The sequence below is a fragment of the Xenopus tropicalis genome, chromosome 5 (assembly GCF_000004195.4).
Source record: "Xenopus tropicalis strain Nigerian chromosome 5, UCB_Xtro_10.0, whole genome shotgun sequence".
Taxonomy (NCBI): Eukaryota; Metazoa; Chordata; class Amphibia; order Anura; family Pipidae; genus Xenopus; species Xenopus tropicalis.
In genome coordinates this window covers 48,566,693-48,593,590 of record NC_030681.2, presented here as the reverse complement: position 1 = coordinate 48,593,590, position 26,898 = coordinate 48,566,693, and the positions used below count along the sequence as shown (strand labels likewise).

The window sequence follows — 26,898 nt, the reverse complement described above, 5'->3', positions numbered from 1 at the left end:
TTACTAAAATTTAATGCATCACCTATTACCAGTTCATACTGAACAGTTACCTACCTGTTACCTGCTACTCATTCAGTACAACTAGATACCATTTTCCTAAGTCCTGACTCAACCAATTGATTGTGCTTTAATTAATAAAATCAAACCTGGGAAAGTGACTTACCTTTTTGGCATGCTCAGGCTGGTTCAGCATCTTTTCGGCATCCTCTAGCCAGGCCTGCAGACTGGCCACTGTGTTACTGTATTTATCCCAGTTGGTGATGACTTCCTCTAACATGCTCCTGACACTTCTCACCTCCACTGAAAGGTTTTTCCATTGCACTGTGGTTTCATTCAGGAACTTGGTTACGTTTTCAGCTTCATCTGCTACAAAGTAACAAAGCCATGAAACAATTCAGTTATTAAATAAAAATGTCCTGTGTGGCTGGTAGATACCATATATCTGATTCTAATTTTGGAATTATAATTTTGCTCACATGTAATATACAACACTGCAGTGCTATATCTATAGAGCATGGTATGTATAACTATAGTACACTATGGGGCCCATTCATTAAAGCACGAATTTCGGATTGTTAAAAGCACGACTGGAAAAATGTCTTAGTAACCACGATAATTTCTAATGTGCGTAAATTGAGCGAAAATTTGTGTCGTGGTCGTATGAATATATTGTGGTTGTGATCCGAAAGTTACAAAATTTCCGCATCCGAACGATCGTAAACGGCGCGAAAACCTTTCTGATTTACTAATATTTCATGCATCACCTATTACCAATACGCTAAAATCCTAGTATCTTGTAACCAAACTGAGGAAATTGGTCCTCTATTTGCAATTAAAAACATTTGCTGCTCTTCTGGGAAGGGTTTTCCATTATCATCTCCCCAAATTCTGTATGGACCTTTTTGTTTTTTATCCTTCTGAAATGGAAGAGCCTTCCACAACCTGCTGCCACAAAGTAGCATGAATGTAATAGTATGTAATAATATAATGCAGCCAAAGCTGTGTCTGCATGGAAGAGGTTTCTGTATATGATACTTTAGTAGCATATATGTTTTTGAAGCATATATCATTAGTAAGAAGGAATTGGCAAGTCTGCACCAAAGGCATTCAAATGACAAACCACCGCTCAGTTAAATTAACATAGAAGCCAATATCACACCACAGCAGTTACCAACTGAAACCAATTAGGTTTTGGCTTACATTTTCAAATTTATAGTAGATTGACCAAAACTAATTTCTTATTGGCTGCAATTATGTATTTACTTTGGTGTACTTTAATACCCATATTACCAAATATGCCAGTTGGCATTTCCTATTGTAATTCAGGAGAATAGTAACTTTCTTTATCCCTAACATTATATACACGTCTTCAGTCATAAAATGTTGCTTTTTTTATGTGATCACAGAACACATTCAGAGAGCATCCATATAGAGTGCTTGTTATTGTTGACCTGTCATCCAATGGGACAGATGCAAGGAGGCACAATATGCTCCAATATTCCCCAATGGCAGTATGCCCAGATGGTTCTCTGGCTTCCAGTCTTCTGTGCCACTAGATGCACAATGTGTCCTCCCCTTCGGTAACAACACACTGCCGCTTCAATACGCTAAAATCCTAGTATCTTGTAACCAAACTGAATACCATAATGTACTGCTTTTATATACATAGTAGAACAATCTCACTTATAAAATGAATACAGCCCACTCAATCTTATGGGGATTTAGAGATTTAGAGAACCGATATCCAATAGAAGGTTTGCTATGGTAAAGAAATTCAGCTGCAAAGCATCAATATTATTATAACCAGTAAAACATCATGATAAAACTGCTTATAGGCCAGTTAAATACTGTGATGCTACTATTTCAGTAGATATATAACTGTTACTGAATATCTATACACATTAATGCTCTAAATTTTTCTCACAACAAATCTGTTCTACGGCTTTGCCAGTTCTCAGGGTGGCACGGTCACTAGGAAACCAACTGCCTTTCTTGTGCATGCAAACAAATAAAGGACAAGAGGAGTATTCATGCTCAAAAGAATGTAATGTACTGTTTAAACAGATTATTTGTGTTTGATGTTTGTAATGACTCTTTGGTCAGAAAGAGACACTCAACTAAATGTTTAGTAGTCACTGCTTGCAATCATATAGAGAAAGTATATATCCTGGAGCACTGGGGTCCTAGGTTCGATTCCAGACATACACTATCTGCAAGAAGTTTATATGTTTATTGTTCACTTATTCTTCAAGTTGTGAACAAATGGCATAAGGAGTTAAGACTGTAAGATTCACTGCGGCAACAAATTAGAATAATCTCTATCAAAGTGCTACAGTGTATGTCAGCGCTATGAAAATTAAAATCATAATAATAATCGCAGGATTAAAGCATTGGACTGCTGCAGCAAAAGCATGTTCTTACCTGACCCATCTGCTTTCACATACATCTCAGCAGCCTGCTTAAGAGACTGGCTTGTAAATTCATATTGTTCAAAGAATCTATTGCCATCTATGAATGCCTGCAACATAATATAAATATCCATTACAAAGATATGAAGAAAATAGTATAGTAATGTATTATCTTAATATACAGTATTATACATGTTTCTTAAAGGGATAGTGACACAGGTTTTAACAAGAACGTGTTAGAACCCTACATAAACCCTAGTGCCACTAGTGTTTTTTTAACTGAAGTGCCCCCTTCCTCCCCCCAGCTCACCCCATACTAACCTGTGTCGATCTCTGGCACAGCTTAAAATTGAACAGTTTAGTCAGTAACAGCATGCTTAGGTGCAGAGCAACATTCTGATAGGCTGGAGGAAAAATGTAAACAGTGCCCCAACCTATGAGACCTTTGTCCCAACCCCAAGCGCGCCGTCACTTAGGAAGCTGTTCAATTTCAAGCCGTGCCGGAAACTGACACAGGTTAGTATAGGGGGAGGCAGGGGAGCACATCAGTTAGAAAACAATAGCGGCACTAGTGTTTATGTAGGCATAGTGACATGTTCCTGTTAAATTGGAATGTGTCACTGTCCCTTTAACTGTTGCTTTCTCTACTGCATCCAAGACATGAATTTGTATTTCCCTTTTGAGCACCCCACAAACAGACAATTGTGTACTGTTCCATACTAATCCACTTTCAGCTACTGGTGTGAGGTTAAAAAAAAACCAGAATCTTATTAAACTAATGAATACATTTCTATAGGATACTTCTGAAATCAAATTGTAATAGAGGTGAAACGGTTGTTCCTGAATTTCAGGTGTAAACCTGGTTTCTTTTACAACAGCTGAATTGTATTTACACAAATAATTTTAAGACCATTTACATTTTTTAAATTAATGTATAATGTTATGTAACATTACATATTTTTGTATTACAAAAGGGTTAGGGTAAATACTCTGTATAGTAAAATGGTATGATCATTTCTGAAGGCAAAGATAAACTGTGATAAATTATACCTTAATTTTGGGGAGTACAGGCAAAGTAGTATGAAGTTACCTAAATTAGACACCTGGCAAATAGTTGTTCTGGTAGAAGAATCTCAAGAATCTACCTGAATGGGTACAGAATAACTATAACATGCTCATGGAAAGGCAATTTAATTAACCCAGAATGTTAGGGTAGCCATACATAAGCTGATAAAGCTGCAGATAGACCATGTCGGTGGCTTATTAGTATGTGTATGAGGTCCTCCAACGAGCTTACATGAAAACCGGCCAGATGTTGATCCAGCAGGTCTAAAAACCATATCTGCTTCTTAATGCGGTCCTTGCCTTGATGACCTGCATCCTATCAATGTAACGGCCCTTGGCCCAAACAATTGGATCAAACAACTGAGCATATCAGCAAATGCTGACCTTGACCTTATGTGGCCAACTTTAGCTTAGATTTGTTTCTGTGACGTTCAGACTCCAGAACAATGGAAAGGACAATTTGACAGTGGTGACATGGGTCATTTAAAATGGTAGTTCATCATTTATATTGAGTGAAGATCTCAACACAGAAGATTTTAATTGGCTTAAGTTATTTGTAAAGGTTTTCTTTAAAATAGAAAGAAAGCCAACATGTCGAGTGACACTTTGCTGAAATGTTGCCATAGAGACTTGGCTTTGTATCAGATTGAATTAAAGGAATAAAAATAAATTCTCTCATTGAAAGGGCAATAATGTTTTAAAACCAGAAAAAAGCATATATTTCTTTTGAAAGGTAGGCACGGAGTAATTGATCTTTTTTTTCTAATTAGATTTTGTCATCACAAATAATTTATTTAGAAAATCATAAACTCTAAGCATCTGACTGATCTACACTGATTCAGTTTATAAACCACATAATTATGTCATTATTGTTTCCATAAAGGTGAGATGGACATAGAAGTTTATTTCCAGAACAGTCATAGTATATTGTGAGCTTAAACACCACTAACCACTATGCATGGTTTCTTGTCATGAATGGGAATCACAGAAAATTGCATGGGACTAGATCAGCTGCGGGCAGTTTCAGCTGCCCTAGTAGTGGTAGTCAGAATTCTCTGCTATTAGCCTAAACATTGCTCCACCAGAACATGAAAAGAAATTAAAATAGCATTTGTTGGATAGCCATTAATCAAACCATTTTAAAGGGGATGCATTAAAATCCTGGTTGCCCCAGTATCAGAAGCCATTATTGGGGCATGATTTGGAGAGAATGTCTATTTGCTCTCCTAGGAACACCTGAAAGATCAGCTCAAAAGTCAATTAGAATGAGTTAACAGTGTGTTAACAGTTTTTGGGATCCTAGACATTCTTCAACTATTGCTGAATGACTGATACACCATTATTTTCCTATATCTGTTACTTTGTTATAAGTTATGGGGAGAGGCTTACCAAACAGCATTAAAGTATAATAGAATTTATTCAGCTTTAGACTGGCATCTTATTTAAACATATAGGCTTGCTCCATACTTTTAGAATAAAAAGCTGTACTTGGCACACTACAGATTGTCAAAGGGCAACGAAAGGCTTAAACCCCCCAAAAATTATAATCTCTAAACTCAGACTGGCAGTCTTTTTAGCTGAAAAACACCTTGGTCTGGGGTACTATCCACAGTTCTGCTGCTGCTGTATCCTGGGATGTTTGCATGCACAGCAGAGCAAAAGTTCAGCTTTCCCTGGGAGACTGGACAAGTTGGTGGCCCAGTACTCACTAGGATAGCACCCCCAGTCCAGCGTGTGTTCAGGAGCCACAACCCAAGGTCTGAGGTTAAAGATAAAATCACTCGGGGGTGTCCAACAAATTGACTTTTTAGATCAAAATTAAAAAACCCATGAAGAGAGATCATAAAAATATTATACGACTCCTAATTTCCTGGAATGAAAGATATTTTAATCAAGAAAAATGAAATATTTTGCCAGACGAGTTACTGCTAAGTACTTACAATGTAATTTTGCAAGAGCAGTTCAACTGAGTCCCTCCTGCCATACTTGATGATCCACGATTTTAATTTCGATTCAGCCAAGACTAACAATGCTAACAATCGGTATTTTAATTCCATAAATTCTAACTTTATCATATGAAGGTGAGAAGATGAAGCAACATAACTGAATCTGAAACAGAAGTAAAACAGACATTGCTTATATCCATATACCTCAGAACTATGGGAATCAAGAGACCTTACAAATCATTTTAGATTGGTCATATTAATAATATCAGTGACTGTTCTTAGTTATATGAAAGGCTTATCTTTAATGAACTGTTAACTGTTACTGTATCTAAAAAATCTAAGAAACAGGTCTAACTTTGAACATGAATGTGAATGGTAGCTATTGAAGTTAGACAGTCCTTTAAAAAATCTAGAAATGTTACTAAGCAGAAGTTAACTCATAGCATGCAGTTAGATCTTTGCTTTCATATATTAACATGCAATAGACTGCCCAAAGCTGTTTCATATTGGAAAATACACAGTACACATAAATTAGCACAAATGTTCAAGTGCCTTTCAGTTTGGGGTAGAGTGAAATCTGCTTGTGTGTGTGGGAGAGAGACAATGCTTGCATTTGTGTTTGTGTGTGCAAACACAAATGCAAGCAAATGATCCATGTGGACAGTGGACAGACTGACAATTTAGTTTTTAAATGGATGGTGCTGTGTTGCATTTTCCAACACATGCTAATGCGAGGGCACACAAGCATTTCTGCCATTTTTTTTATACTGTCTGCAAGTTGCCAGCCTTGCTCTCAAATTTGAAAACAGACAAAACCCATGATTTGTTAAAGTTAAGAATAATTTGCAAGACTGATGTGAAGAATAAATAATTGTGCAACACTACATGGTAACTAATTTACCTCTGCGCTTTGTATTTTCCTGAAATGGTCACTGCCTTGCTGCATTATACAATTAGTTAACCACCACCAGACTTTCATAACCAGTATTTATTTATTCACTGTGTTGCTTTTGTGTGAAAAGTTGCTATGGTTGCTGTCACAAAAGGGCTAAAATCAACGTAGAGCATGATATAGTGCAGCATTAAAAGCATAAATAAGCCGTACTATAAGCAATATGCATGTGCAGAACTGACTATATCCTATAGATTTTTTTAGGAAACCCCTCAGATAATCTCAGGACAGGTTAATGAAGGAGATATTAGAGCTATTCCTTTGCTAACCTAAGGTACTCTTTGAGACAGCAAATGGTTAATGCTGCTTGCTGCAGTTCAATTTATTCCCAGGTTTTAGTAAAAGTACTCACTTTCAGGCATGAGAAACATAAAACCTGCTGGTGCCTATGCAGTGCCAGCGTGTCTGTGCACAGGTCTGTGCCTTAACAAGGCTTGATTTGCAGTTGCAACGGAGTCACAGCATGCAAATATCTCACCAACCGATCACATAATAATCTAATGGAAATTCTTTTTCAGTCTTCTAAGTAACTGCACTGTGTCTAATCAGGGCTAATGGATGAGAACAATCAGGTAACGCAGGGAATCATCTTACCTTTCTGCCATATCTTCAAGCTGCTCTATGGGAACGGGAATTCCGTTGACAGATCGAGAGCGGTGGATCTCTTGAAAGGCTTTTTTGTAACCATCCAGGTTCTTAAGCACGTCCTATTTATGACAAAAAACAAGCATTTAGCAACCAAAACACAGAAAATGCTTTGGCTGGAGAATAAAGAGAGAATCAGAGCGCCCAGGCAGCCAAGATGAGTCACTGTTCAGTTTTGTGCACTAGGAAATGTTATCTGTCACCATGGCATGCAATTTTATTCAGTCACGAAAAGTCTCTTTAAATAAACGCTTGCACAGATCAATAGGAAGCCTTTATGGGAATGTGCTAAAATCTGAAGCCTAAGATAATTACAGTACTTTAACAGACTGGTAATTCTGATGACGCGGGACCACGCAAGCTACAGTCTCTCCTGTGATTGTGAGTCAATTCAAGTAAACTGGTTCAAACAGTCAAATTAGTATCCCATCTATTGAGTCTATAGAAACACAGTCTGCACAGATTAGTCCAGAATTTTAATTAAAAAACTGAAGTCTCAAAATAAATGGATTTGGGTTTATAGTGCTACGTTCAACAGCCAGAAGCTCCACAAAAATGACAGAACTCCCCTTTTTAGCCAAAACCTACTATACCTTCACCAAGGGGGCTATTTATTATGCTGTGTAAAAAATGGTGACAAAATTGCCACACATCGCCAGGCTTTGCCACATAAACAGCTTTTTTTTTTTTACGTTTTTTCTTCTGCCAGACCTTATGTTAAATAACAGCATGAAATCTAGCGCTCAGATGGCGAAATTCGCCATTTATTTTACACAGCTTTTTACCCAGTTTTTTTGGCAAATTCCGCAGTTAAAGCTGAAAAATTCTACCCACGCATGTGCAAATGCCTCAAATGTCATCACTGAATGCTTACTATGCATGCATGCCTGAAATTCACCGCAAGACATTGTGATAGGGGTGGGTTGACAACTCTGACATGGCCCTCCACATATCATCTCAGGTTTTATAATATTGGGTCATTACAGAAATCTACATTTGACCCACATTTTACATACTAAAGTACGTTAATGTACATAGGGGGATAATGACTGTATAATAAGAACAATTGCAGTTTGCTGCTTTTTATGTTGATGACACTTTAATGGTAAAGTAATAAAATGTGGAAACACGACACCATTGATCTATCTTTCCATGGGTGCAGACTCAGTCGGGATATGTGAGATAGTTAACTTATTCACCTTTTTAATGTATTTGCAATGTGTTCTATGCCTTTACCCCTCAGCAAACAAACTCTGACCACCATGTTTATGAAGCATTAATTTGGACCTGTAGTGCAGTACCTACCCAGTAGATAAATAGACCAAAGGGTTGCTGTTACCTGACTATAGTCACTTTTGGGAACTACTGAACAGTAAGGTAGTTTTAGTTGTGGGATGCCTTGATCATCACGTACTTTAATATGTAAAATGTGGGTCAAATGTAGATTTCTGTAATGACCCAATATTATAAAACCTGGGACAGGTGACTTTATTGTGGTGGGCCACATTGTGTTATCTACACATATTGTGTTATCCACATGCACCTCTCTAGCCAAATTATTAAACTGTGCTCCATTTGAAAAAAGGACTGCATCCATAAGAAAGAACTGCAAGCAGTCGCAATAACTATGAAGCATTTGCTACCTTTTTATGTGCATTCCATTTTGAATACTTATATAAAGGACCCATAATAGGTCAATCCATTGTTCTGAGGCAAAGATATGTTTCTTATTTTTATTGCAAATTTTTTTTACAGTTGGTTTATTAAAGGGGCATGGGTCATGCTATTACGTATTAAATGGAAGGAAAAGTTGAGACAGATTCTGGTGGATCGGTGGGTCAGCCAAAAGGAAGTGAAGAGGAGCCATGGTTCTTCTTCAATTCCTGCTCTCCATTCAGCAGGTGGCTCCTGCAAGAACATCAGTCAGAGTATTTGAATGGCCCATGCAAGGACACCTTTAGGGAGACTGAAAGAACACTATATTATCTGTATTGTATCAGAGACATGGGCATACAATTGAACAGTGGACTATGTGGCTGACACAGGTATGGGACCAGTTATCCAGAGTACTTGTAACCAGGGGTTTACCTAAGAAGGTATCTTTCCTGTATTTGGATCTCCATTACCTTAACTGTACTAAAAAGTAATTTATACATTAAATAAACTCAAAGGACTTGTTTTGCCTTCAGTAAGGATCAATTACATCTTAGTTGGGAACAAGTTGAAGGTACTGTTTTATTATTACAGACAAAAAAGTACATTATTTCTAAAAATGTTAATTATTTTATCAAAATGGAGTTTATAGAAGATGGCCTTCCCATAATTTGGAGTTTTTGGGGGTTTCTAAATAACAGATCCAATACCTATAATAGAAATCCTGTTCACTCCTTTTGATAAATTAAAGTTCCTGGATATATGCAATATTGCAGCCCTTGTGCCTGTAGTATTGGTAAAGTTCACTAGCATTTCAATGTAGCATGCCATACACTGCATAATACTTGGTTTCTCAATACTCCATTATATTCTCACTTTATATTCTGTAAAATATTTAGTGGAACATGTTACCTTATGTTGCTCTAACTTTCTATGCATAATGTTTGCAGTTTCCTCATGAGATTGCTGAACAACAATTTCCTCTCGCATGGCAACCTCTGCTCTGTACAACCAGGACGCTATTGTTCCCAAAGGAGCAGGCAGAGACTTATCAAGTTGCAAATGCCAATCAAAAATCTGAAAAACAAAACATCTCTCTTTAGTATCTAATCTGTAGGAATTTCCACATTTCCTGTTATGTTCCGGAAAACCGTATACAATATTTTACAAAACAAACTGATTGCAAGCATTAGAGATGAATGTAAATAGTTTGCTTTAATATATGACCAACATGCATAAACCTCCAGGTCCCTGCCAATGGTTTTGAAACAGGGCACTTATATCTGATCCTATCTTGTAGCAATAAATTACCAACTGCAGGTTTAAGTCTTCATTGTCAGTTTGTTCCTATCAATTTCTTCACCATTAGTAGATGTCCAAAATTAAAAAATGTTCTGACTTATATATCACCAAAATGTTAACTTATTGCATAAATATTCCTTATAATTGCATAAATGATGTCAAATATGTGGCAGTTCAATGCAAAAGATATTAAAAAAGATATGGAGAGTTTTTCCTATTATCTGATGAATGATATAATAATATATAATATTACAAGAATAATTATTACAATAATCTTTTGTTTCAAAATCTAAAACCCATATCCATTATAGCTAGACGTTATAGCTAGCAGTTACAGGTCCTGTGTAACTGGACAGTCAATTGCACTAAACTTATATCCTACAGTACAGGTTGCTAAATGAGTTGATCTTTGCCCATTTTAGCCACCCATGTGCTGGGTCAAATTAGGCTGGTTGAAATGTTAGCTCTCTTGTCCAATGGTTGGATCATAATGTGGGTCTATGCAAACTCTTAAAGTGGACCATTTCAACTGGAAAACATGGTCTGATGGAATGTTCTAACAAGCCCAATATATAACCAATTTTTTGCCCGAAATTGATCAGGCAGGCTCTCAGGAAAGGACCATACACAGGCCAATATGATGCTGGCTCAGCTTATACTGACCCTTGAAAGGTCAAGTTAGCTCTCAATGTCAGAGATGATTTTTGAATATTACATTTTTAAGAAACACAATTAAAAGGCCTGTTTGCATAACATTATTACTCTATACATTTACAAAATACAATAAACTATACCCGTGATGAGACTTTCTCCCATGCTTGTTTAACCATAGTCTGATCCAGTGACAGTTTGCCATCTTTTCCCAAGGGATGGATTAAAGCTTCCACCTGTTTTCGTTTGACTTCGTATTGTACTCTGTACTGTTTAAATGACTGCAAAGAGCGAAAATAAATCCATTAATAAATAACATTTGAAAATAGTACAACTGACATTTGGGGTATACTCTCTACGCACCTTCTGTGCAATCAGGGAAACAAGCCCCCCCCAAAAAACCACCCACCACTTGAACTTGAATGCGAATATATTTTGTATTTATCTTTTATTATATGAATAAATTTACCCGTTTGTTTACTAAATACAGGTATTGGGTCTGTTATCTAAAAACCATCTCCCATTGACTCCATGTTAATCAAATAATTAAAATTTTAGAAAAATTATTACCTTTCTCTCAGTAATAAAAAAACAGTACCTTGTACTGTTATCCAAAATGCTTGGGACCTGCGCTTTTCCCGATAAGGGATTTTTTCTGTAATTTGGATCTCCATACCTTAAAGGTGGCCATACACCAGCAGATCCGCTCGCTTGGCGATGTCGCCAAGCGAGCGGATCTTCCCCCGATATCCCCACCTACGGGTGGGCAATATCGGGGAGCATTTAGGTAAAAAAAAAATAATCCGAACGAATTGGATTATGTGGGCGGCAATGGGGCAGTCGGATCGGGGACTGCATCAACGAGCCGATGCGGTCCCCGATCCGACCGGATTTTCTAACCTGGCCGATCGAGATCTGGCTAATTTCAGGCCAGATATCGGTCGGCCAGGCCGCTCTGCCCTGCCCATACATGGGCCGATTAGCTGCCGAATCGGTCCAAGGGACCGATATCGGCAGCTATAGTCGGCCCGTGTATGGCCACCTTAAGTCTACTAAGGTAAAAAACCCAATAGGCTTGTTTTGCCACCAATAAGGATTAATTATATCTTGTTGGGATCAAGTACAAGGTACTGTTTTATTATTACAGAGAAAAAGGAAATCATTTTTAAAAATGAGAATTATTTACTTATAACGGAGTCTATGGGAGATGGCCTTTCCGTAATTCAGAACTTTCTGGATTCCATATCTGTACTTGATCCTAACAGATATAATTAATCCTTATTGGAGGCAAAACAAGCCTATTGGGTTTATTTAAAAAATGAAAATCTAAATTACAGAAAGACCCGATGATAACCCAGGGTCCCAAGCATTTTGGATAACAGGTCCCATACCTTAATTTATTTCTACTGTATAGCACTATATGCACTAGTAGCATTTTAAACATTTTCATACATACAAGCCACATGCACTAGATGTACGTGTTGAAGTACTAGGGGGCACAATATGCAACAATATGGTGCATTACATACCTGATATCTGTCCTGTGGGCTGCTTTCTACCATTTGAGCCCGACTAATATCTTTTTCAAATTGTTCAAGCCAAACCTTCATATCTCTGAGCACAATTCTGTCTTCTCTCTAAGAGAAAGGTATAGTAAATGCATAATTAATGTGTTTACTAATAATTCCAATGACGCAACAGCTATATTTTCTAGGGGTGTTGTCTCTTTGTACCCTGCCTTTTAAGGAAAACTATACCCCACCCCCAAACAATGTAGGTCTCTATAAAAATATATTGCATAAACAAGTTCATATGTAAAACCCTGCTTCATCTAAATAAACCATTTTCATAAAAATACACTTTTTTAGTAGTATGTGCTATTGGGTACTCCTAAATAGAAAATTGCCATTTTAAGAATTAAGGACCGCCTCCTGGGATCAAAGGATTCACAGTGCACACAAACAAGCCAAGGCACACATACATGCTAGGCCACTTCAGCCAATTGATGGACATACTTCTGCCTTTTGCTTCAACACTACTTCCTGTTACAGTTAGAGCTGCATTATTTCTGGTCATGTGATCTCTGGGGGAGCACACAGCCTATCACTAAATGGTGGATCAAGGTAAAGAATGTAAAAGGGCAATGTTTACTGATATATATATACAAGTTTGGCGAGATTCTTTAATAGGTCACTTAACATAATGTAAACTATCTGTTGGTTAAGTATTCATTCTGTGGGTATAGTTTTCCTTTAAGAACTTTTTATATCTTATTAATAACAATAATTTGATCAACTTTGTCATTTTTTTTCTCAAAATTGATATATTTTGAGGGTTCAAAGGGTATTACTGTTAAAAGTTATTGAACATATATTTTTCATTATTTCAGTTTGTTAGAATAGGACTACAGATTGAAGAGAAAGTATATTCCAGATAACATGACAATATTAAAGATAATGATCAAAACCTTGATTCAGAGTACTTATTGACATGTACAAGCAATACTATGTGAAAAGTATAGTTCTGAAAGTAATCTCACTTCTGCACATATCCCACAAAGGTATACGTTTCCCACAAATGTATGATATTTGTTACAATTGTAGTATATCCCTGGGAAAGGTAATAAATAAATGATAAATTATTAGTCTATGTGAGCTAATGGTTACTTAGCAAATTACATTTTGTCTAAGGCTTTACTGCAGGCAGTGACAATGGTAAGCAGATGGCATCTCTGCAGAATAGAACTCCCATAGTCCAATTTTCCTTTTAAATAGAGGCCAAAGTTGCTAAGCAACACAATCTGCTGACACAAAGTGCAAGATACAGCAAAAAAAAAATGTTTTTGAAAAACTTAGCCTTGGAAACATTATCTGAATAATGGTCTGTTCTGGGCTGCACTTACACTGTTTTTAACTGTGTACACAGGCCCCTTTAAATACAGAGTAAAATAATGTAGGAGAAAAATGTTTTCCAAGATTTCACTTAGTCAGTTTTTACGTAATGAGCCATTAGACAGTTGTATTATGTCTGCTTTGTTGGTGCATTGCCAAAGTGTTTCTCTGGCATAATAATGGGGTGGGTATTGGCATTTTTGACAGCTACGGCTAAAATACAATGTACTTTATATGAAAGAGTTACCAGCAAAGCCACACATTCACAAGCCAAAGCCACACATAAATGTATATTTCCAGAACCAGTACTGAAGAAATTTATTGTACTCAGAAGTCTAAATCTGCTTTTAAACTTAGCCCCTTTGGCATATATTGCATATGAATAATTCAAGGTGTGCTATGTATAAAATGGATTCAACCAGATTTACACTAGAATTAAAGCTGACCATATATTGACAAAACTGCTCACTTGGTGAGGTCGCCAAACAAGCAGATCTTGATATGCCCACTTTGAGTTGGGTGCCACTGAGGCAAGCTACATCAATGTGCCAATGCACTCCTCTTCCCAACACGATTTTTAAACCTTCCCAGTCAATATCTCCCAATAATCGGACAGATGTCTGTCAGATAGGCCTCTCTAAAGGCCCCATACATGGACCATAAAAGTGCCAACTCTGTCTGTCTGCTTTTATTGGCCTATGTATGGCCACCTTAAATGATATCCTTGAATGAACATCTGACTATTATTATAAATAACACTGTACTGTAGTGGTTTTCTGTATTATAAAGGACCTTGATGTGGGCTGCGCCTTCTGACACTCCCTTAATGTGCAAGTTGAAAAGGGATGTGTGGAGGGACACCTGCATTCCCCCCTCCTTCCTCCCGTCTTGGATAAAACATTGCCTAATGCCTGCCTGTCCGGCAGCAAGTTACAAAATGCAGGAGCCAGTCTGCAAAGTACAAAAAATTGCTGGTCTTATGAAAAAAAAATTGCCATATCTAACCTAGCACCCTAATTAATATGCAATGCAAATTATGCCATAAAAAGACAAGAACAGATAAATATAGAAACACAGTCCCATTACAACTATAACTCTGCACAAAATTAGCACTTACAAACACAAAATCACCAGACATATATTTTTATTCTAAGATATTTTCTATGCTTCTCTGCAAGATCAAAGGCAAAAAAATCCACTTAAGGCTTATGCAAAAAAAATAAAGTAGTATAATGGAACAAAGAAATAAAAGAAGAAACAAATACATTGTAATGAGGGTCTGGGTTGACAAGAAAGTGAATCACACAACACGTTACAGACATACCTCTATTATGTGTTCTATTTCTCGAGGATGAAGCTCAGACTGGAAGGATAGCATAGCACAGAAAGAATGCAGATACAACATACACCAGTTAGCAGACAGTGAGACATGCAGAAGAAATGGCCTATCAGTGTGAAAGCAATGCTATATGAATTATATGAAAACTTCTTATGTCATATGCTGAAGATGAAGCATTGATAGCACTGAGAGATGTTGCATATGAATTTGTAGGGTATGAAAAAAAATAAAGAGCACACTTAGCAAGAAGCAGATTGAACAAAGTTTATGGAATAACACAAACAGGTCCACATGTATGCTTCTTTACTGCTCTCCTGTACCCTCTGTTCTATTCCTTTCTTTTTTCTTCTATACGAACAACATTCTCTATTGACCCATGTGATATTTTATCTTTAACCATCTAACAGATTTTAATCTCCGAGGACACATCTATCATACCCTTAGTCCCATTTGAGTATTGTCCCTACATGTCAACAAATAAACGGTGACAATGTGGTTAGGAAAAACAGCATTCTTTCCTCAAAATATAAGAGAACGTATACATTTGATGTGTGTGATATGGACTGCAGGGGGATTCTGGCTAATAAAGAAGCAGCTGAGAGAGGAGCTGCTTGGAGAAGTAAAAAGGTGTGTGCTCCCACACCTTGCCTGCCGCTCAGTGTGAAGGAGTCACTGAGAGTGAGGGGAAAAGGTGTCTACTCTGAAAGCAGGGCACAGGGCAGGAAGGCTGCCTACCTGTGTTTGGAACTCCTAGAGAAGCTAGGGGTGCCACCTGCCACTGCAAGGAGCAGAGGGAGTTGTGACCAAGTGTGAGAGCTGAGAAGAGTCAGCAAGGCTAAAGGTGAAGCTTGAGTGTTCATGAGTGTGAGAGTCACCGGGGATGTATGAAAGTCACTGGGGATGGTGAGAAACCCCAGAAAGGTTACAGAGTGTGGAAGTTACCCTGGAAGTTGAGAGTCACAGAAAGGGGACAGTTTTTGAGCTTTATGTTGGGAAGAATTTGCCCTAAATAAACATGTGTTTTTGCCTGAAGAAATTGTGTCCCTGCTCCAGATCATCTGCTTACCTGCCTACCATAGCTAAATTCCCCCAAAAAGTACAGGCAGTTAGCATACCACAAAACATACAGAATGGGGCTTCCAAAGAATCAAAGGTAACGAAAAACAGATCGGATCCCAGGAAGTGCATGACTGGATGTGAGTTCTTGATGAAGAAACAGTATTTATTATTTATCTCAGGAATCAAGATATCATTGGGCTTTACACTCCATAAGTCCAAAAGATCCAAACAAAATCCAAATACCATTGACATTTTAGCTATTATTTTATAAATACTGGAGGAATTTTCAGGAAACTGCAGTCTTGCCTAGAAATATCAATGAAATTACAAAATATTCTTTAGCTATACTTACACTGTCCTCCTGCCCATCTAATGAAGTGTGGTGGGGGTCAGGATAATGTTTGAGGAACTGAGCTATGTAGGTCATTATAGATTTCTCATCAGGCTTATCAACATCCACATCTGTATGACAAAAAACAAGGAATGCAATTATTTATTGTATTTATTATCGGGAATGTGTTAATAACTAGCTGTAAGACAATGTAACAATATATACACCCACTCATGCTGGATAAAATATCTAACACAAGGTGCAGACCACAGCTCCAGGAGGCACAGGTTAGCCCTGTCCTTACTACCTGTCTTATGGCCCTTTGTAGCCTGTATCCTCTGCTCACTAGTTAATATCAAGTTTATGAAGGGGGTGTTCAATATTTGAAGATATTGGGGGGGGGGATTTCTATCCACCCAGACAGAAGTGCAATAGCACAAAGAGACACCTATATGCTTTCCCTTTCTACTCCTGCCAAATGCAGGCAGAGCTGTATTCATGGGGAGGCACTTCAGGGATAGGGGAAGGCAGTGTCCAAAGTTCAAAAAAACAGCAGACATTCTTTCACTTTGCACACTATTAATGAAATCTTCCAATAGAAAAATGGAAAGTGACAGTATCACTGTCAGTAGCACAAATTTATAATTAATTCATATCACAGAGAAGCAGTATAAATATCTATCAGTGCCAAAACAACAAAAAAACATTCAGATAACAAAAAGTGTGAAACTTTTATCATTTTTGTTTTTAAAATGAATCTGAAGAATTCATACTGTACCTTCTGGATCAAGCAGCCTTGGGATTCCCAGTTCATTTTCAGCTATAGAAAAAGCCTCTTCAAGATTTTCCCGATTGGTTCTCCTTTTTAGCTTTTCTATATCCATGTCTACCAAATCTGGGCGGATTGCATATATTACTGAGTGAAAGGCAATTCCATTTCTCCAGCTGGGACCAAAGTCCTTTACTTCAATACCAAGTCGCCTAAAATATTTAAAACAAAAATAGGGTTCTTATAAACTGAAAGGTAATAACTTTATCTGACAGCACAAAATGATTTCTCTTTTACCTAAAAGTTATATCCGTGATTGCAATTAAAAGCTAAAAAGAGCACAACATATGCTTTGGCAATGTGGGGTGATCCAGCCATACTGGGCTGCCATTATCCATATAATCACAATCTTAGCCATATTTATATATATATATATATATCCAGGCTATCAACTCAATCGGCACTAGTTGCCCATCAGTCACAGCTACATATTACTAGCAATCGGAAAGAAAAACTGCCCCCACCCTAGCTGAATGAAAAGCCAATGTACAACAGTAGAGGCTGTATTGAGAAATTCAGCAAGGTATGAGATACCTGTGCTTTATGTAAGCACTGGCTCCCTAGATAATGCACTGCTGTATACAACTTTTATCACTGTCCAATAATTGTATTTTTTTGTACTCTTGAAACACCATTTATTCACAATGCTAGCTCACCTAAATTTCCTAAACAAGCAAATGCCTGTACCATGTTTCTCTAGTTTTTAAATAAATACCTAAAAAAACCCTCTGCTCTATGGATATGGTAACAATACAAAGCAAAGACCAAATTAATTGGAAGACAACAGGGGTAATTTATGACCCACAAGTCACACCATTCTTTAAAAGAACATGTGTCTACAGCTCCTCTTGCAAATCCCATGCAGTGCTACAGATGCAGGGGAACCCTGGAGCTACCTGCTTCTTCAAAGGTGACAGTAGCTTCAGCAACCTGTGTGATGCAACAAACTACCTCCTAAAGAACTGGGAGCAGGCATCATTTCAATACCAAGCATTGTAAAGCATTGAAGATATTCAGAGTAATTGTGTCTAAAAAGATCTTCAGCTTGATTTGCACCAAAACACATGCGAAACTGCACTTGTCTTTAAGGATCAGCCATGATAGCATCAGGTGAACCTCCCCCCCACCAATGCCATAGTGACACCGAAATTATAGGTAACAAAGTTGCATTCTGGGTAAAAAACATGGCAACTTGCACTTTGGACATTTTTGCACTGATAAATATGTCCTCATATTGTATCTTCAAATAAATTCTACTGCATAACAGATCACTCTGATTAATGTTCTGTTTTTTGCACTTATTTAACCGTAGATTTGGTGCTATACAAAAAAACTGTTCAAAGGCAATTCTAGCAGTTAAAATAGAGTATGTACAAGGGCTGACAATGAACCTTTCTGCACCTAGTAGTGCTTACACAAAGTACTGACTGTACAGCTGGTGTATTTGGAGACATTCTACAAATCATGAATATAGTCTACTTACAGATCTACCAAAAAAATTAAAATAACAGGTAGTAATATTCCACTAATTCTCAAGTGTTCTCAAGTGTTCAGTGGACTCGTATGTTCTCTCCTGGAAATGCCGTTTTCCTCTGCTGGAAATTCTGTTCTAACATCTGTACCCCGGCAGTTTTAGAACTCTTCACACATCCATTTGTGCAACTCTAACAAGTAACACCTGTCTCGATGAGTTGCATGATACTTTGGTAATCTTCACAGCATTCACACCTGTGAGTTTCAGATGTCACCTTTCTGAAGAGTTACAAAGTGCCATTGTGATTGGATTAGTGGAAGAGTTCATATGCTGAGGACTTCCCATACCAGTCAGTTGAACTGAAGAAGCTGCTCGGATGAGTAGTGAAACGTCTTCAATGATTACTTAACAAGTCCAGTTGCTTTAGATTTATTTATACTAGATATACCATGACCTGGATGAATGAAAATCTTAATAGGCAACCTGCCAAAATATTTTTCTACCACTGTTTAAACCCTTAACTCTTTTTATCCAATAACATATGATAGGTTTTTGGATACGCCTAGATCACACAGTTCAGCAACCTTGAGCTGTTTTGTCCCTAATGCCTTATACATGAGAATAGGCTAGTACATTGTCCTGTGCTCTTAAAGAATAAGTAAACCTTTTTTTGAAGTTAATCCTTTCCTTTGCTTCCTTGTGCAGAGTGAAGCCCCACCCCCACTTCCTGTTCAGTTCTCTCTTCAATTCGACTACTCTAGTCGACCTGGAGAGCCTTCTGGGCATGCCTGGAGGCAGCAGAAGCCAGTCTGTGCATTAGCAGGATTTTTTTTTTTTTTTTTCATGATAAACCTGAACAAGAAGTGGGGACGGGGCTTCACTCTGCACAAGGAAGCAAAGGAAAGGATTAACTTCTAACTGAGGAACCAGGTCAGACAGAATGCTGGGACAAAGGTAGGTAATTCTGGAAGCTTTTTAGAGTAATTTTACCGATAGAAAAAAAAAAGGTTTACTTATTCTTTAAGCCACCCTGAATTGTCTGTTTTGCTCAGCCATGCTAAGGTTTACCTTTCAAAATGTTCTAACCTATATCTCTCTAGCAAATCTACTTTATTTGTCCCTTACACTAGTAACAAACAGCAAGGTTTATAGCACATCTATATCTCTGGTTGCTTCTGTCAGTGTTAAGTATAAGCTGTTAGAAGTAAGCAAGGCTTTGCACAGAAGGTAAAGTACTAATGAACAAAAATGAAATAAACCTGCAATAAGGAAAGCATTTTTGTTTTGACATGTAAAGCAACGAGTTAAGAGTTAGAGACATCACACAGGCCCGTTTTGTTAAATGCAGTGTCACACGCCTATTTTTCACTTACCCTTTACGACTGACTTTCCTGCACATTTAAAATGGAATAAAAATTAGTAAGTGTACTTGATTTAAATGTTAGCAGAAATTTATTAATATATAGGTGCAGCATTTTTTATCACGCCAAATGGGTCAGTGGGTGTTTTTTTTAACGCCAATTATATTGTTTTCTTGAGTTTTTTCTTGCTGTAAATGCATTGGCCTATGGACCTTTTTCTTGCGCCAAATGCATTGAAGTCAATGGGCATTTTTTCTCAGGCCAAGTGCACTGAAGTCAATGGACTACTATTTTCTTGCACCAAATGCATTGAAGTCAATGGGTGTTTTTTTCTTATGCCAAATACATTGTCTCTACAAATGCATTGGTCAATGGACATTTTATCTTGTGCCAAATGTATTGAAGTCAATGGACTATTTTTTTCGTGCGCTAAACACATTGTAGTCAATCGGTGTTTTTTCTGCATGAAAAAAATGCTTTTTATCCGGGTGAAACACATGAGAAAATTTGAGTGCAGATTTGCAAAAATTTTCACCACTAGCTAGAATGCAAATTTCATCTGTATCAGGCAAAAGAAATTGCTTATCCCTACAGCCCATATTTAAATCATGTTTTCATATAAATAAAGCCATGTATAAATTAATATTTTTTTATTATTATTTGCCAATGGACTGTACCAAAGTAGAAGAAAAGAACACAATAGCTAATGAAAATGTCTTATTTCAGACCTTTCTGGATAATAGGTCTTTGGATTATTGATCACATACCTGTAGGAATACAACAAAGAATCCATGCAATGGCATTACAAATGATACACTGTACTTACTTGGCTGCTGTGTATTGCACCCATCTGAGCAGAGCTTTCTTGGCGCTTCCTTGGATCTTGTTTACTATTTTGCGTTTAATAGGAGGACTTGCAGCTTCCGAACTCACAACACTATCCACTGAAGATGTGCTGCTGGACATTGCATGCAGCTGAGGAAGATTGCTTGTTAATTCTTCAATCTGTTGGAAACAAAAAATATATGCATTCTGTAAGCGTTTGTGAGAGAAGAAGGGGCCTGAGAGCATAGTCCTGTTCTAGAGTGCGTTCAAGTGTTCATTCTACTGTGTTTCCTTTGTCTCCTCTATTATGGGCCTCGTTTTTTACCTAATTTCATATTAGCATTACGCAGAGACTTAAAATAATCCCATGCCAAGAGGGGAATAAGAATTCACGTGAAGCTCCCAGGTCAGGACACTATCATCATCACCCTCATGAAACTGGTTAGCTAACATCCCAACTCATACCACCACACCTATTAATAAAAACGCTATGGTTTCCTTGTACTTCTGCAGAAGCCATACTGATGATGTGGCCAACAGGCATTACAGACATAAAAGTAAGCAAAAGGCACCAGATGTTCCATGAAGTTTTTCAGCAGATGCAAAAATTCAGTATATATTTCTATTGCATAGCATGGCAAATTATAGCTTAGTGAAAAAGTGTTCAGTCTAAGAACAATGGGATAAGCTGTCCTGCTCCAGTAATTATATATAAACCAATTAGCAGATAAAGGAAACCTGCAAACCTTGATTAACCTGCCCCTCTGAACACTTGTAATTTGCCTTAAATGTATATTACCCTGTGAATAATCAACTGAAAAATATAATTACATCAGTTTTAAAGTGGTTCCATAACCATATAGGAAGAATGCTGCAGTCATTTTATGCAGCACATAAAAACTAAGCTAACCAGTGACAAAACTACTGAGATGTGGAAGGTGTGACCCCCCCCCCCCCCATGGGAAATGCATAGAAAAGTGGAAGAATGGAATATCGGCAAGGATGGTGGGTGGTAGTAAGGGGGACCTGGTGCAAATGATAAATTACTAAATATTTAATATAACATAATAATATCTTTAAAGATATATATATATATATAACAGCCATATCAGCCATGAAGCTGGATAATTATTTGAAAGAAAATATGCAGTATGATTAGCAGTTATAGATTCTGCAATCTGGTATAAACTCTAAAACTTAGAATACATTACTCTTGTAAGACAATCTCACACATTCTCACTTTAACATGCCAGACTTGTAGTTCTACAAAGTTTCAAGAATGTGCCCATCGATTACATAAAAATGAGGCAGAAAGCAAGAAGAGAATATATACAGTCATTTTGTAAAAAAAAAGGTGAGAGCTACTGAAAAGCAAAATGCTATTCAAATGACCTTTTTAAGATGAGAACAAGATTCTCTCCTTACAATCTTTATGACTAGTCTAAAGAAATAAAATTACCTTCTTTGTCAAGGTTAATGGACTGAGCCTTTAAAAATGCAACAAGCACAGCAATTCATATAATAAAATATACATGCATTTCTAAATGTTCTGTCCAGCTAAAGGAAGCCATGCTAAGCCTTGCTTACCTTGATTAAGCTCACTTTCTCTAAAACCATGAATGCCAATTGATTTATTAAGACAGCCTTTCAAAAATAGCATGAAAAAATACACCGAAAAAACATGTCATGTCCGAAAGATCTGAAAACCTCTAATATCACAAAGCAAAAGAAGATCTTGCAGTTGGAAATAGGACAGCTCCCACTGATTTCTACATGACCTCGACAGCTTTTATGTTTATATTTAAAAAGTTTCTTCAGTGAGATTATATAAAATGTTAATTTTCACAATAGTTCCCCTTTAAGATGTTTAGTTCCCCTTTAATATGTTTAGTGTGTAAGATTCTGTGCAAGAAACGATCAAGACACACTGCATGTAAACAACACAGAAAGAAACCTCTTGGTTTCTCATTGGCACAGGCTCCGTAATAAATTGAGATCCAACAGGCTGGATGCTTGATAATGGACCAATTTATCAACAAATATCATCAGCACTGCTTGTAAATCAGGGTTTAATAATCTGGATGAGTATTAGTGCTCACCACTGCTGCTGACATGCACAGAGTACTAATACCCTATAAAATATGTATGTGTTTGACTGATCTCAAGAGAGATCTGATTAAACATAAATAAATAAATCCTTCTTGATTTCCCCTGTTTAGTCTTTCATAAATCTGCCCCTAAATCCTGCAAAACTAAAAGTAAGCCAGGGAGGGTGAGATACAGTCAAGAAAGCACAGCAATAGTTAAATGCAGTTTACCATGCAGCAGTGCCTTCCAGTCACATGCTTATAGGAAGGGAGCAATGCCAATAGTGCAGCCAGCACTACTGAGATACAAAATATCAGATGGGAAGAAAGTAGGGGAAGGGCAGTGGGGTTCCCAAAAAAACATTTTGACAAAAGTATAAACTTCAGGTGTGAATATAATGGGTACAGAAATAAAACACAGTTATGGAAACTGGGGTTTTCTGGATGAGAGGCCTTTCTGTAATTTGGATCACCATACTTTCAGTCTACTAAAAAATTGTTTTGTCTCCAATATTATATCCTAGCTGGGATCAAGTAAAGGCATTAGGGCACATTCACTTACTCAGATGGCAAAAGCAAAGTGCAATTTTGGATGCAATGGATATGTTTCTTTCCCACAATGCACAGAATTCTTCCCAGAATTCATGCGTCACTGCAGGCAGCACTGCATTGGATGTAATTTTACTACGTTTGACTTAACTAACTGCACCTGAGTTGTCAAAATGGATACAACTGCCTGTGTACTTTGCTGCAAATCAGACACAGTTGCTCAGAATATTTTCACAGTCTGCATGGCGTCAGTCAGTTCCAGTGTTCAGTGTGAGAAGGAAGTCTGGCCAAGAGGTAACCAACAACAAATCCCATACCTGTATGTGTTTTATACCTACAGCATTTACTGTATGCCCTTTTCCCCCATACTACTGGTGGGTTCAGTATTCTTTTTTTTTTTTTTTTTTGCTATTCCTATGGATATGCCAAGATAATGTTGACAATTCAATTATTTCATAAAATACCACTGACCCTTTTAGAAACAAATTATAGTGTTTAGTTATGATACAGAAGTGTACAATTACAAAAAGCAACATTTGCATCTGTAGACTGCATTTATGTGATTCTTCTATAAATCTGTGGCATTTACTACCACATCCCCTAGTTCAGTGCTGTCCAACTGGCGGCCCGGACTCCCTCTGTGTGGCCCCCCACCTGTCTGGCTACTTTGAAGGCTTACCTTTGTGCAAACTTTAAATGGTATCAGGCACATACAGGCAGCATAGGGCAGGCAGAGTATGACACACACAGGCAGCATAGGGCAGGCAGAGAATGGCACACACAGGCAGGGTTGGACAGGCAGAGTATGGCACATACAGGCAGCACAGGCCAGGCAGAGTATGACACACACAGGCAGCATAGGGCAGGCAGAGAATGGCACACACAGGCAGGGTTGGGCAGGCAGAGTATGGCACATACAGGCAGCATTGGACAGGCTGGCACACACAGGCAGAGTATGGAGTTGGAGGCAAACCTGGAGTTTGTTCTGGAAATTTTGTTAGAAGTTGGAAATAGCCATTAAATGGTCCCTAAGGTGTGTAATTATGTGTTGGGGCTTGCAGTGCTATCCACAGGGGAGGAGGAGGCATATGAATTTAAGGGTGTGTCTTAATATGACATAATATAATTCTTTCACATATGAATGATGATTGATATCCCTGCAGTGAGCACCAAGCATTTGGGTTTTTGCTGCGCTACCACCATTATTGTGGGCATGGTCTTAAAAGCTCTTGTGATAAGATGAGGTGAGATGATGAGATAAGGTGTGGTTTGAAATGGGCGCAGTTTAAAAAAAGGGGAGTGGTCAAAACTGGCTTCCATTAGCAGCCCTCCACTATTTATGCTAGAGAAATTCCGGCGCCACAAAAGTTGGACAGCACTGCCCTAGTTTATATCAGTATCTCCTCATATTAGATGTCTCATAAAGTCACTCTACTTAACAATATGATTCATTAACCACACTGGATCATTTTACTTTACAGAAAAGCCTAGTTTTTCCACTTTTTCAGGGAATATATAAATGTAAATTCAGAGATTATGAATTCTGTGATTGATGGATGTTAAGAAAAAGGTGTATACTTCAGTGAAATGTACATATGACACTTGAGGTTTGTATGTGCATTTCACTCAGGCCTGGATTGAAATTTAAAATAGAACCTGGCATTCCAAGTACACAGAGGCCCAAACAGCCCCCTTCAGCAAATTAAATAGTGACCCACTATTGCATTTTACAGCAGCCCCTCTAGTATTTGCCAGAATCCACAGATTGCCAGTCTGGACCTGATTTCACTGCAGGCAAGGAAATGTTGTGGTACTAAATATAAGCAATGCATAATGATTAGTTAAAGTAAAATCTAAGTTTACTTTACCTGGAAATACAGGATTATGGTCCATATCAAGCCAAGAACAATAGAAGGTCTTCCATCAGCAATGTCTGTTGAGTTTATATTGACCAGTTTAATCTGAAAAATAAGAAAAGTCACTATGTTGCCATTTTAGCAAATTACATTTTTTTTTTTACAAGGTGTGCCTTATTCTTTCTATATACGTATTTCATAAAGTGGCAATAACAATATATTGATAGAAAAGATTCTTTCACATTCTTTCAAACATTTTCCTCTGAAGTGGATAGAAATCCTTTTCATTTCTATAATCTGCTCAATTACATTGCAAGCTTTCTGGTACTGCAGTCTGGCTGGGGCAATGACCAGGCTAAATAGGTCCTTATAGGATATTGACGGCTTCTTTTTTTTTTTTTTGTTTTTTTGGTAATATCTCATTATTTTTCTAATGTGAAAAATGTATACATACAGGATGTTTCTAAATTGCAAGAAACAAGTTACTGGTACGTCATCTAATTATGGAAAGTGGTAGGGGAAGCCAGTAGCTAATGGAGCCAGTGAGCAAAGTCTCAGGACAAAGTGGTTTTTAAGTCATATGCATAAAGTTTGTTTCACAATATGTCTGATTTCTCAGAATGTGAGTGCTGTTTTAGTTTCCTGGATAAAATTGTACTAACCGGTGATCCTCTGTATATTGACTAGCATGTAAAACAAAAAAAAGCATAGCTTATTTTAATTGACATATGGTAAAAATATAATGTTAAGCTTTTTTACCATAACTTCATATAACTACCTAAAATATGACTCTCTACTTGCAATATAGCAAAAGTTATATAAAGTAAAAAATATATGCAATTTTGGTGCAAAGTGTTTTGGTACAAGAGGATTTTGTCACCCACAACAACATTGATTGTTGTATACAAAGAAATATTTACAGTGAATAATTAATTTATGTTTAATTAAAAACAGAGTAATAACTAAGAAATTCAACTTGCAAGGCATTTTTTTTTCAAAAACTGTCATGTACAAACATCAAGTACAAAACTCAATGGACAACATAGTGGTAGATGCCAGTATGGCGTATGATGAGGTTATTTAGGCAATGCCTACTTGTTTGGAACAGACACCATGTTTATGTCTTATTTGACAAACTAATTGGCAAACCACTGCTTTTGCTGTAACCCAGTCTCCACAATCAGTAAATCCAAAGTCAATGTTTGAAAGATGGTAAAACAGTCAAAATGTTTAGAAAAAAAACCAGAGGGTGGCTGAAAGAAAAACTCATTAGTACAATAACCCAGTTTTGCCAAATTAATACCAGTGGACATGCATTTGCTCTACAACTACAAATTCCAGTACAGTATTTCTGCCAACTTGCCAAAAAAAATTACAAGAATAAGCAAATACATTTATAACACCAGTGGGATGTTGGTTCTACACCAGTAATTCAAACATTCATAAATTACAAAAGGAAATTATCAACTTACCCTCCTTCCTTCTAAAAACTTAAGGGCTGCTCCAATGTTAGCCACCCAATGAATACGCTTCAATTGCCTCCCTTGCTCACAGGGCTGGAAAGAAAGTAGGCAGAACAAGTTAAATCTGCAAGAAATGACAATAATAATACCACAGAAGACTTTCCTTTAACAGTAACAAAGGTATAAATTGAAGAGACAGTAAATTGTGTCTA

General features: G+C 37.3%; 1 protein-coding gene across 6 annotated transcripts in view; it reads right to left on the bottom strand.

The window, feature by feature from the left end:
- Positions 1-26,898, bottom strand: part of syne1 (spectrin repeat containing, nuclear envelope 1) — a 244,378-nt gene that overhangs the window by 162,620 nt on the left and 54,860 nt on the right. For all 6 annotated transcript variants that reach the window (NM_001127037.2, XM_018093792.2, XM_018093789.2 and 3 more), the window contains exons 5-16: positions 26,696-26,779; positions 25,236-25,328; positions 20,733-20,911; positions 17,021-17,223; positions 16,264-16,373; positions 12,152-12,259; positions 10,766-10,903; positions 9,582-9,746; positions 6,966-7,078; positions 5,414-5,582; positions 2,422-2,518; positions 164-366 (exon numbers count right to left, since the gene is read on the bottom strand). In NM_001127037.2, coding sequence (NP_001120509.2) covers positions 164-366; positions 2,422-2,518; positions 5,414-5,582; positions 6,966-7,078; positions 9,582-9,746; positions 10,766-10,903; positions 12,152-12,259; positions 16,264-16,373; positions 17,021-17,223; positions 20,733-20,911; positions 25,236-25,328; positions 26,696-26,779 — 1,662 coding nt within the window. The remainder of the gene's footprint in view (positions 1-163; positions 367-2,421; positions 2,519-5,413; positions 5,583-6,965; positions 7,079-9,581; positions 9,747-10,765; positions 10,904-12,151; positions 12,260-16,263; positions 16,374-17,020; positions 17,224-20,732; positions 20,912-25,235; positions 25,329-26,695; positions 26,780-26,898) is intronic.